The 11,800-nt window shown below is 48.0% G+C and overlaps 1 protein-coding gene across 4 annotated transcripts; it reads left to right on the top strand.

The window, feature by feature from the left end:
• The first annotated feature begins 143 nt into the window (after positions 1-143).
• Positions 144-11,794, top strand: PXMP4 (peroxisomal membrane protein 4). 4 transcript variants are annotated; one of them, XR_014229688.1, is made up of 6 exons: positions 144-284; positions 687-749; positions 1,366-1,564; positions 2,532-2,791; positions 8,961-9,123; positions 9,256-9,335. XR_014229688.1 is itself a non-coding variant. In XM_082326267.1 (5 exons), exons 1-5 carry the CDS (start codon positions 169-171, stop codon positions 9,380-9,382), a joined length of 765 nt encoding a protein of 254 aa, XP_082182393.1. In that variant the 5' UTR covers positions 144-168; the 3' UTR covers positions 9,383-11,794. The 4 variants fall into 4 exon arrangements, 3 of the variants coding, with proteins under 3 accessions (XP_082182393.1, XP_082182394.1, XP_082182395.1); XM_082326267.1 differs by lacking the exon at positions 8,961-9,123 and having other exon boundaries at positions 9,256-11,794; XM_082326268.1 differs by lacking the exon at positions 9,256-9,335 and having other exon boundaries at positions 8,961-9,248.
• Positions 11,795-11,800: the final 6 nt, after the last annotated feature.

The following is an 11,800-nucleotide window of genomic DNA, read 5'->3' as shown; positions in this document are numbered from 1 at the left end:
CCGCAGGACAGACACTTCCCACCAATGAGCGGTTAAGTTGGCGCCACTTATTGGCCAAGAGCGACGATGGACAGCCGGGAGAGCCTATGCGTGCGGCGGGCGGGGCCCCGCCCCCGGAAGCTGTGCGCGCTGCCGGCAGCCGACGGCGGTGCCGGCGGGAGGTGCGCCATGGCTGGCGGCGGGGACGCGCTCCGCGCCCTGCTCCGCGCCGCCAACGCCCTCCTGCAGCAGCGCCGGTACCGCGCCGCGCTCGCCGTCCTCAAGGGCTTCCGCAACGGGGCCGTGTGAGTGCGGTGGGGGCGGCTGAGGGGAGGGAGGGGCGCCGGGCTCGGTGTGTGCGTGGGGGGCGGCGTCTCCGTTCCCTCCGGGCAGCGGGAGGGCCGCCGTGTGCCCTCCTTCCCTGCAGGGAGACCGGGGCTGTTGTGGTAGAGGTTCAGAAGAGGCGTTTCCGTTTCTCTCATGGATAAGTGGGGTTTTAGTGGGCTCCCCTTTGGGCCTGGCTTATTGGGGTGCCCGGGCCCTTAAGCCTGTGGCCTGGCCTCCTTCTGGTTTGGTGTGCTGCTACTGGGCTGACTGAAAAGTAAGATGTAGTTGCTTAAGTAGCATCTTTTGGCTGTCAATAAATAGAAATACAATCATTTGATAGTGTAATACAAAAAGTCTGAAATACCTATTCACTTTTTCAGTTATGGAGCAAAAATTCGTGCCCCCCATGCCCTGGTGATGACTTTCCTGTTTAAGAATGGAAGGTACGAACCCTAGTTCTGTATTTCTGTGTTACTGCTTAGAATGCTTTCATTCAAGCATTCAATCTTTTGTGTTCGCAGAGCGCTTAAAAAGCAGAAAGATACATGAGCTGTGGTCATAGCCCGTTGTTCTGATGGCTACACAGGACAACTCGTGTGTGCACACGTGCACAAATATACGGGCTCATGGGGGTCAGCCACTTGTGCAGTGGTGGATGAGAACCAGTGGGCAGAGGAGAAATTAGTAGATGCAACTGCAGCACTCTGCTCTCCATTCAAATATGGGAAGCCAAGCAGTGCACGTTGTGGCTTTCCTCACTTATGCCAGAGGTTTGCACTTAGGCAAAAAATAAAAAATAATAATAAAAAAAAAGGCTCCTTGACTACTCATAGAATGAGACAAAAGCAGAGTTCACTGTCTAAGTAGAGCTGTTGAATGTATTCTGATGAGTGAGCCGGGGGTGAAGGGATATGTCCTCCCTCACAAAGCAGATGTTCTGTGGGGTGCCTGAGCTATCAGTCTAGACGGACAGGCCAGAGGGGGGTGTAAGTGTCCAGGTTGAGTGACTGCAGTGGTACTGCCTCTTTGCGCTTCTAATTGTCTGTTTCTTTTCTTCAGTTTAAGAGAGAAATTGAAATCGATTGCTCAGGCTACGTACACTCATTCCCGGAACTTGGCGTATTTTGTGTTCACCTACAAGGGGCTGATGGCGTTGCAGTCCCAACTTCAGGGGAAAAAAATTCCATTTCATTCTTTCTTTGCAGCCTGCATTGGAGGTTGGCTAGTGTTCGGTGAGAACAATCCCATCAACAGCCAGGTAAATCCGTTTGTTGAAAGTTTCCTTGACAAAAAAAAACAACAGATGGATGATCGTGTGCCAGGAAGTGGTTGGTATAGCCTGGTGTGTTTCTGGTGGTTCTCACCGTGCAATGTTAGTCTTTTATCGTATTTCTCTTTGCACAAGTTCTGGTTTTAGCTGCGCTGCACACAAATCCTAGAGGTGTTTACATGCCTTCGTGAATGGCGTGTGCAGTTTGAGAGCTAAAAGACCAGGTTTACCTCCAGAGCTGCACTTGTATGCCTAGGAAGGAAGGCAGGGAGGCAGTCAGGCAATCCAAAGCCGTTGGGTTACCCCGCGTGTCATCTGAGCTGTGGTGACTGACTGCGTGTGCTCCTAGTCTGCCCACTTGCAGGGCTAAACCCTGTAGCTTGAAGATTGTGAGTGTAGAGCATAATCAGCTACTGAGCTACACTTAACTAAGCTGGTTAAACTGACAAAAGCTGCTCAGGGGAAGTTTGGTTGTTAACACTCAGTGACAGATTAATCAGTCAGTAAAACACAGAGATGCAGATTAATTAAAAGTGTTTTATTTTTGCGGTCCCCTGCAAGAGCATACTTGCAGTCTGGTTTTAGGGTGTGTCCAGTCGTAGTTTGTATCTGCTTGGCAGGTTAGCAGGGCTGCTCCATGACTATTCCATCAGCAGCAGCATCTGAGGGTAGCATTAACTGAGCAAAGAAAAAAGTTGTGCAACTGCAAAGATATGTTACATCAAGTGTAACTTGTTGATTACTGAATTAGAGCACCGGCAGAGAAGTAGGACTTTGAGGACGTAGGGAAGACAGAAACATTTCCAGTTATAAAGACTGCTTCATATGTGAACCTACAGCCTGTTTGCTGTTAAGTTGGGTAAATTGTTTCCACCCCTCTCTAAATCACTTAACCTGGCTAGTATATCTGGTCAGGTTATTTACCTAATGTTCTTTGGGTTTTCTCTTCATGCAGATCATTATGTACCTGCTGTCTCGTATCCTGTTCGGCTTGTCTCGGCTGGCAGTGGATAAGGGCTATGTACCACAGCCAAAGCAGGATCCCTTTCCACTTGTCGCTGCTCTGATATGGGGGACAGTTCTCTGGCTCTTTGAATACCACCGGCAAACTCTGCAGCCTTCTCTGCAGTCCTCCATGACCTACCTGTATGACGATAGCAATGAATGGCATGACATTTCTGACTTTCTCATTTATAACAAAAGGACAGACAGCAAGTAGGTGGTTCATTGTAAAACACCTTTGAATGGGATGGTACCTTCCAGCAGCTAAGAAAAAAATGTTATTCTGTTGCTCTTGACTGGTGATTTTTTTAAATTAACATCTATCAAGCACAGTTGCTTCTTATGTCCTGGCCAAAATGTTCTGATTAGTCTTCTCTTGGCTCTGTTCAGAGCAAGTAAATACCCCACAGAAACTTGTTGCAGTCCTCAGTGAGAGTAAAACGCCTTGGGAATCTTGAGTTAACGTAAGCCTTTTTTAAGACACCTTGTTTTCCCTATAAGTATGTGGTTTTATTTTTTAAAGAAACTAGATATACTTATAAAATGATACCCTGGTGAGTATGTCTAATCATGAAAAAAATGTTTTAGGGATTGTCTGAATGCTCACAAGAGAGAAGCGTTTTTTCGTGCTGCTGTGCTGACCATAGTGTGATGGTAGTGGGGGACCTGCTCAGGTGTGAAAGCAGGGACATAATTTCTTGATTTCTGTGGATGACTGTAAATCTTGTTTAAAGTATTACAAGGACAGTTGCGTGCTCCTTAAGAGAGCTTCTCTGCAGTTTTCCCTTAGGGAGGCAATAAGATGTTTGAGAATAAAGCTGTTAAGATTGTCTGGTATAAGCCTGTTAAATTGGGCTTAAAAAGGACTATTTTTGCTCGGTTTCTTTCATGCACTTAGGCTGAATCTGTCCCTCTGCAGAGTGCACTAATTAATAGCCTGTAATTACTTTAAACTTATTTGTAAAGTTTTTAAAAGCTGCTTGAACTAAATACCAAAAACAGTTACGCAACTTAAGACTCCTTTGAAAACAGGCTGAGGCACATTGCACGCCCTCAGATATCACACTGGGTACCTTATACGGAGAAGCAAACAACACTTTTAGCAAGCACTTTTATTTTGGTGGGAGATAAGCACATGGGTTTCTCTTAGGTCCAGAATCTACCCTCCAGAGCAGTGGTATGTGTTAGCTCTAATCAAACTGGAGTGTACCTGTAGTTTGTGCAGGCTTGTTGCTGAGCCAGGTTGAGGCCATGGATGTGGCAAGTGAATCTTCCTCTTAAAAATACACTGGGAATAGTGCAGCACACATTGGGCTTTAACAGAAGATTGACTAGATAGCTGAGAAAGAACAAAAACTGTTTTAAAATTAATAAAATCAAACAATAGTAAAAAGCACTTACACTGCTGTATTACACTGTACCATTCACTTAATGATGTACATTAAAATAATTCCTGTCACACTGGTTTTATGTGGTGATATCACAAGAGAGTCGTTAAGCACCCTGTGCTAACTGTTCCCTTTTGTCTCAATCAGGACTATCTTATTTGCTCCTTTTGTACTTCTCATTTAAAAAAAGTTAGGTCTCCCTGTACCCATCCGCTTTTCCATCCTGAGCTGACCTTGTTATTTCATAATGCCACTGATGCCACTTTACAGTCCAGGCTCTAGCAGTTTGTCGTATTTAATGGTCCAACCGAAACAGTACATTTAAGTTCAGGTAGCTTCTGAGCAGAAAAAAAAAAAATCTCGAGTTCTTCTTAAGTCATTTTTCCTTGTCCTCTTAAGCTCTTTTATTACTATTATCCATCATCTGAGTGCTGCTTTGCTCTTTATTTTGCCACTCTCTGTGTCAGTAAGAGGGAGAGTTAAATATTCCCCTCCCCACAGTCTGTCTGGTGCTGTGATGTTTGGGATTGAATCACGTCCTGAGTGTCTCAGGTCAAGTAGGACTAGAGTCTTCTGACTCTTGAACTGAATCTAATGCTGAATCTGACTACATTCACTGTGAGATCTTACAGTGTAGAGGCGGAAGCTTCTTTGTGCTCATCCCATGCAAATCCATGACATCCTCACCTTTGGTGCCCAAAAGACAAGATACTGCTTTGTCATAATAACTGTCAGTGGTGCCTTCAACTGTGAACATCACCTGCTATTATGGTCTGTACTGGGTCCTTGAATTTGAACACCAATCAGTATTTAATCAGATAGACCCCAGGAAAGCTATAGAAGTTACGAATTGGTTTTGTTTCTTTGTAGTTAAATATTTTGTTTGGTGTAGATAAGCTTAAAGATTCAAGTAAAGAAAAAATACTGAAGCTACAGGTGAGGTCTGATTCCTTTATAAACATCGTGTCTTTATTTCCACCACTGCATATCTGAAGCAGCACGAGTGCAGCACTCTTTTTATGTCAGAAGCCTCAATATTGTTCCAAATAAGAATGTTAATATTCTGCTAATATTGCTGAATTCCTACAAGCTTTGATGGGGTTTCAGAAAACCCTTCCAGAATCAGACAGCCGTCACTTGAGAATTTCTCCCTAGAACTATTAAACCTGCAAATCCTTGACCATGTATAATTATTGTAGCAAAAGATGATGCAAGCCGGTTATGTGAGCTGTGTGTCTATAAGAAGTTTTTAACCTTTGTCATTTATAGCTGGCATTCCTTTCTCTGAGAAAGGCTTGTTATTCCCTTAGAGGTGAAATCATTTTCTTCTGTTAGTAGTTCTGCCACTGCAACCATATGGCTGCTTGTGAAGCGCTTCTCTGGCCATGTGAAGGACAAGTGACCTGTCCTGTCCTTTCGACGCTGCCGTAGTATCTCTGTCCTCTCTAGATGGCAAAAACAAGCAAGTTTCTAGTATCAACCTGGCAGCAGTGGCCATCAGTCATCCTTGGTTCAAAATGCCCTTTTTCTCTTGGGAATCTATCGCCAACCTCACTTTCAAAGCAAATCGTGCCTGAACCTCAAACCATCTGTACTTGTGATGCAGGAACCAGCTGCCATCCCTGGAAGACAAACTGCGGCTCATCCCAGGAGCGGGTCCTGTCTAACAGCAGCCATTAGCCGGGCGTTTGCGGACGGTTGGTTTTCCCGCTGTGCTGGGGCAGGACGTTAAGCTGCAAGTCACTTTTTTTCCCCCAGGGAAGTAATTGGAACAGTTCTTTAACGGCATTAGTCCCCATTGCTGTTTCTGTGACCAGATAGCTGGGGATGAACCCCTTATGCTACCGAGGTGCTGGAACAATGTGGGCGTGTAGTAGGGAAGTGAACTAGAAGTAATTTGTCTGAGTCAGACTTTTCGGATACGTAAGTTACACTCCCTGCCCTCCCCCAGTGCATTGTGTGGGGAATTGAGTCCCCTGTTTGTCTTCCTTTTTTATTAGCATTAAAAGCAAAAGAAATAAAGAGGCAGTTGGGAAGCCACCTGCAAATCGGCCAAATGCTTTAAGAATCACAAAGAAGTGCCGTTTTCTCCCCCCAGCCCTGATCAGTTTTGAATTTTAAGATGAACATGGTTTTGTTTGTCTACATCAACTTTATTTTACCTTGTTATTTCTTGGCACCTGACTGTGAGATGCTGAGTGCCTCTAAAGAGGAGCAGAGTGTCTCAATGCTCAGCTCAGTTGGTCAAAAATGAGGATTTCTGGCTGAAATTGAAGTGTTCATTTTAAAATTATGCTTCTCCTTCAGCTTTTAAGCCTCTTTTAGAGGCAGTTTTAAAGGTTAATGAATCAAACTGATCAAAAGTTTTCAGCAAGCTTTGAATAGCAAACTGACTATAGTGAGCTATTAATCATTTATTTTATGAAGGAACAAAGCAAGCTCAGGGTTATTTACTGCCGCTGCATGCTGCCCTAGCATACCCACTGTGCTTCACTTCTCTGTGGAGGACAGCTTATATGCTAGTGCCGGCTGTCAGGATTGCTGAAGAACCGTTTCTGGGACAATTACATTATTTAACAAAGGTGAAAATTAAATGGGTGCATGACATTTGGTTTAGGTGAGGTTTTCTGTACTGTGTTTGATCCTTTCAGTTAAGGGGAGGCTATTTCTGAAAGAAAAACTTGGGCGTGTCCAATTAGTGCCACAGAGAAGTGCGTACAGAGGTTGTGGCTGCTGTAAGGTGTGAACCTGTGTTTGCAGCGTGACAGCATGCTTTGTCCTGGTCACCGTCCGTGTGGCTGGGCAAGAACCACCCCTGCTCCGGACAGCTGGGTCAGGAGGGAGAGGCTGCACAAGAGCTTTGATATTGGTGCTGCGAGACTTTCTTACCTTGGTAGAATAGTTCAAGCTCTGCTTTAAACCGAGCTGGGTGGGGGGCAGAAGTCGGGGGATGATCTCTGGCTGCTGAAGTAGACCAAAACCAGGTGTCCCTGGGGACCCCCTGTGAGTGCAGAGGGCCCCCTGTGCACGCTAAGCTCTGCAGCCAGCTGGGAGCCATCGTGGAGGGCTGGTGCTAGTAGAATAACCAGAACCCCGTGCAGATACCCTCACACAGGAGAAACTGCTGTGACTCAAGCTCATTTTCACTGCATCAGCACAAATACGACCTTTGGATAATACCCCAAACCGCATGCTGTTTCCTATTTGTCAGGTGGTGTTTGTCTTCCTCGATCATGCCAACCTGAGCAGAATGTGTTCGGTTTTCTGATGCTGGTTTTGAAATCCAGCAGATAAGGGAGGAGAGAAAATGAGGCGTAATGCTCTCCAGCATAATGTCTGTCTGCCACTGTTAATATTTTAGGGGTGCTAATCTTGAATTTTCAACCTGTGTGTTCATGCCAGATTGCTGGAGGAGGTAACTTATTTTCTTTACTTAGAAGAATTTTCATCTGTCTCATTTCCTTATGAGACTGGTGATGAGGAGGGGGAAAAACAAACTAAATGCTCTATAATACAAGTAGTATTACCTCTGCTTTTGGTATATATATATTTTGTGTTCACAATCCAAGCCCTGATTTTCTGACAATGTAGAATAAAGTTAAGAACATAAACTCAGCTAACTTGTAATTACGCTGATCAGAATGCTTGTAGGAATATGTCAGGTTTTGGTTTTAAAATGTGTGAGAGGGCAGTGGGTTGTTGAAGTAGCTCTGTCCACTATGAATTGACTTCTTGTGCAGTCGGTGTAGCACAACAATCCAAGACTTTCTGCCAAATGCATTTGCAGATTATTTCTTTATAATCACTCTTTGAATATTATAATACTGTGCTTTCTATAATAATAATAAACACCTATTTTTTTCTCTTTTTTACTGTCATCATTATTAAGCTAAAATATATGAAGTAATGCTTAATTATTGCACGTTACAAGTCCTATCTGTAGAGAAGCCATGCACGGAGTGTGTGTTTGGCATCAGTTGTGCCCTCGTGTTACCAGCTTGGAGGCAACAGCCAGTGCTACTTTGACCATCAGATTTAACTACTGCAACACTGGCTAGCTTGGGTGAGGATCCTAGCTGCAAACACAAATTGGGGTGGCTGTCATCCTTTTTGTTTGTTTGTTTGTTTTGTTTTTTGTTTGAAGCATAAACTTTTCCTACGTTGTAGCTGTTTGCATCGCTTAGCGTGGCCGTATCTTCAGACCAAGTGAGTCAAATTGGGGCTAGGCTGGGAGGTTTTTACACACATGTACAAACTGGACACACTCAAATGCAGTGTAAATGGGAAAGAGTGTGACCAGCTCTTGCATTGCAGCTAGCAAAGACAAAGAGTCCATCTGTCCCGTTGGGTGTTCCTGGGGTGACATGGTTACAGAGCAGACTGCTCCTCGCTGCCTTGCAGTCCGCCAGGAATGCGCGCGAGTGGTTGCAGGGAGCGTGCAACTGTTCAAAGAGAAGTCAGCTGGAGGAAGCTCTGTCAGTGACTGCATGAGGAGTCCTGGCTTCAGTCTGTGTGCCTGGTCCTTGCCCAAATATGCGTCTTTAGGGCAGACAGCTTGCGGCAGGACCATCTGCCAGAGCACGGCACAGGTACAAGGCACTGGACACGAGCCTGAACCTGCTTTGCCCATTAGCTAAACAAAACAAGGACATAGACAAATAGTTAGACAAAATAAGGATGTAAATAGATGATTTTGCTCCTTCTTCCAAGCTAAGAGCTACAGAGAGAAGATGCTGTAGAGGTAACAGCCGTGATAGTGGAAATAAAGGAGTCCCTGTGTGAGGAGCTCCCTACGGCACGGGCAGGTAAGGGAGGTCCTGATCCCAAGCAGAAGGTCGCTCTGCAAGGGGAGCGCTGAGTAGCTGTAAGACAAAACCTCCTGCTTTGTAGCTGCTGTAATACTGGAGTGTCCAGCCCGGGCCCATGAGAAGCCAACTTAACACCTCCAAACTGATGTCAGTCCTATCTTAAAATGGGTTTTTCCTCTCTCACAGCATCATACGGTACCTGAGCCCTTCTTCCGTTCCAAGTGAAGCTCTGAGTGAGCTACAGGTTTTGCTCTGACCCTTTACCTGCCTTTTGGGTTCACAGTGCCAATGACCATGCTCTGAGCCTCCTGGGAAGTGAACTTGGACTGGCTAGAGTTACTAAGTCCAGGTAAAAGCTAAAGCACCAAAGGCAATATTAAGGGCTTATTCCCAGATGTACTCCTTGATGACTCCCAGGCTATTTGCACAATGTACCACTGTGCAAGGAGAGAAACGCTTCAGCCTCTCCATTCCTCCACAGGCCTGGAGTGAACGAAGCCGAAGAGCCTTGTCGAACGGAGCGGCTTTTAGCAACTGGCGTGGGAAGCAGGTGTTGGTACTGCTCTGTCTTACAGAGGCTGGGACAAGATTGTCCTGTTTGGGTGTGAAGAGCAGAGCGGGGGGCAAGCAGGCTCTGTGCCCCTGTCACTTCTACTGAAAGACTCTACGCATTGATGTGAGCTTTCATAACAGATGCCATCATATGAGAGAAGGAAATAACACTGCTCAATCTGTTGTGCCCAGCATCCAAGAGAGTAGCTGACCTGATGTTTTGGGAGAAGAACTGCTGGTGTAGTCTTCTGTAACAAGATGCAAGGGAACAGACAGTTCCTTTTGGGACTAGGATCTGAGAGAAGACACCTAAACCAGTGATGCTTTCCTTCTGCCGCAAGCAAGCTTTAGTTATTCTATTCGTGCTATCAGACAATCACTTCAGTTCCTGTAGAAAAAAGACGATGGCTAAGGTGACGGAGGTGGAGGGCAGTAAGGTCAGGATAGCAGGACTACGGGGGCTCTGGGCTTTCCCCAGCTGCCGGTCCCCTCCGCAGGTCCTCTTGCAGCACAGTAAATGTGCTTCTGGGACACCTACATGCTAAGGTTAACTGAGCACAGGGGTGCAGGTTTGCATCCTGCCAGCTCTCCTCCTGCCTGTTCCTGCTGCCAGGAGATGATTTTGCAGCGTAGATACCAGCTCCAGCTCTGTCTGCGTCCCTGCTGTGTGCTTTTCCTTCAGCGCAGGGACCAGCAGGCACCCCTTGGCCTGAGTCTGTCCCAATGTGCAAGGGAGCCAAAACCCACCCAAACTCGGTGACTGCCGTGGGGTAAATCCGGCTGGGGTACAAAGCGTACAAATAGCCTTCCTGACCCTCTCCGTGACCAAGCGGGGCTGTGGAGACAGGACTTTATCTTTGTGCAGCACCTGCCAGACAGCTAATCTTGGGAGCACGTCTCCACTCCTTAGCAGGGCTGGCAAGGCCAGGAGGAGGCTGCAGCTGTGCAGGAGAGGGGATTCATCTGCTTTTGCTCATATGCATGCAAGAAAAGCCCCTGCCCGCCCTTCTCCCACCAGCATTTGCCTTTCATTCATCTTTGCAACCGCCCTTTTTCAGCACCGCTGGCACTAAAAGCCTTGGAGAAGTTGCAGCACAGCCAGGCAGCACGGCGGCTTGGGGGAGAGGGGGGCAGAGCACAGCCTGCTCCCCCTGAATAAGCTCCCACATGAATTAGGGGGTAAAAAAAACCCACCAACAACAAAAAAACCAGCCTTTGTGAGCAGAGCGGGAGCAGCTGGTGCAGCAGCTGTGTCCCAAACCCTGCGTCACCCCAGGAAGCGCCTGGCCGAGGCTCCCCGGGCACAGGGAGAGCACTGCCAGCCATTTGCTCCCGCTCGGCTGTTGGGGTTGCCTTTTTCCCCCCTCCCCAGATGGAAGAAACATTAACTGTGTGCAAACATCTGGTCTAACTGTTGCTTATGCTTTATGGTAATGATGATACTGCAGGGCAAGGGCTCTGGAGAGCGGGCCCTTGAATATTAGAAGGGCCAAACGTTAATTAACTGTATTAATTTCCTTTAAGCAAGGCAGCATGGCTATTTGCTCTTTGCTGATGAAGAAACGAGGCATGGAGAGGCAGTGTGATCGGTCACGGACATGCACTATGTTACTGGCGTATTTAAGGATGCAGGGATCCGGGGAAATCTCGGTGCTTCTCCATGCCAGCTGTCCTGCCGGGGAATTGCAGCCACTGCCAAAGTATCCAGCATAAAATCCTTTTAAGCCTGAAACCTGTTAGGCTGGTGCAGGGGCCCTGCGTGTCAGGATCTGTTCCACAGCCGGTCAGGGTTGGCAGTGGGGCATCTCTGGGCCCTGGGAAAGGCCTAGTCTTTAAACGTGGGTTTTATTTTTATGAAAAGGATGTCTATATTTTTTTTCCCCCCTTTTTTTAATTTTTGCCTTCTCACGCAGCGGGAGGGTTATCAGCGCCCTGCAGGCGGGAGATGCTGATGGTGGGAGCCGCCTCTGCCGTCTCCCGCGGGTGGGCTATCATCTCCCGGCCTGGCGGGGGCCACTCCCGGCTGTGGCCTCCATCCCCTCGGCCCCTGACTGGCTTTGAACTTGGTGGCTGGGTGCCAGCGGCCTCCTGCCTCGGAGCGGGAATCCCGGGGGCGCCGGGCCGGCGGAGGACGGCGGCGGCGGCGGCCGCCGCCATCCTCCCCCGCTCCACCGCCCCGCCTCCCCGCTCCGATTGGCCCCTTACCTCGGCGCGGCGCCGCCGATTGGCCGCCTGTCAGCGCGTCCGGCGCCGCCGTCCGCCACCAATAGGCGGACGGCACCGCCCGTCTCATCGTCGTCGGTGACCAATGGGAAGTCTCCCCCGCTCCCCCGCCGAGGCGCCCGGCGGAGGGCGCAGCCAATGGGCGGGCGGAGAGGAGGCTCGCGCCGCTTTCGCGGCAAAAAGGATTTGGCGCGCAAAGGCGCGCGCGGGGCCGGCGCGCCGAACAATACGGCGGCGGGCGCGGAGCCGAG

The sequence above is a fragment of the Platalea leucorodia genome (assembly GCF_965183815.1).
Source record: "Platalea leucorodia genome assembly, chromosome: 13".
Classification (NCBI taxonomy): domain Eukaryota; kingdom Metazoa; phylum Chordata; class Aves; order Pelecaniformes; family Threskiornithidae; genus Platalea; species Platalea leucorodia.
The sequence above is the reverse complement of the archived record's forward strand: the minus strand, read 5'-3'. Positions and strand labels throughout refer to the sequence as shown.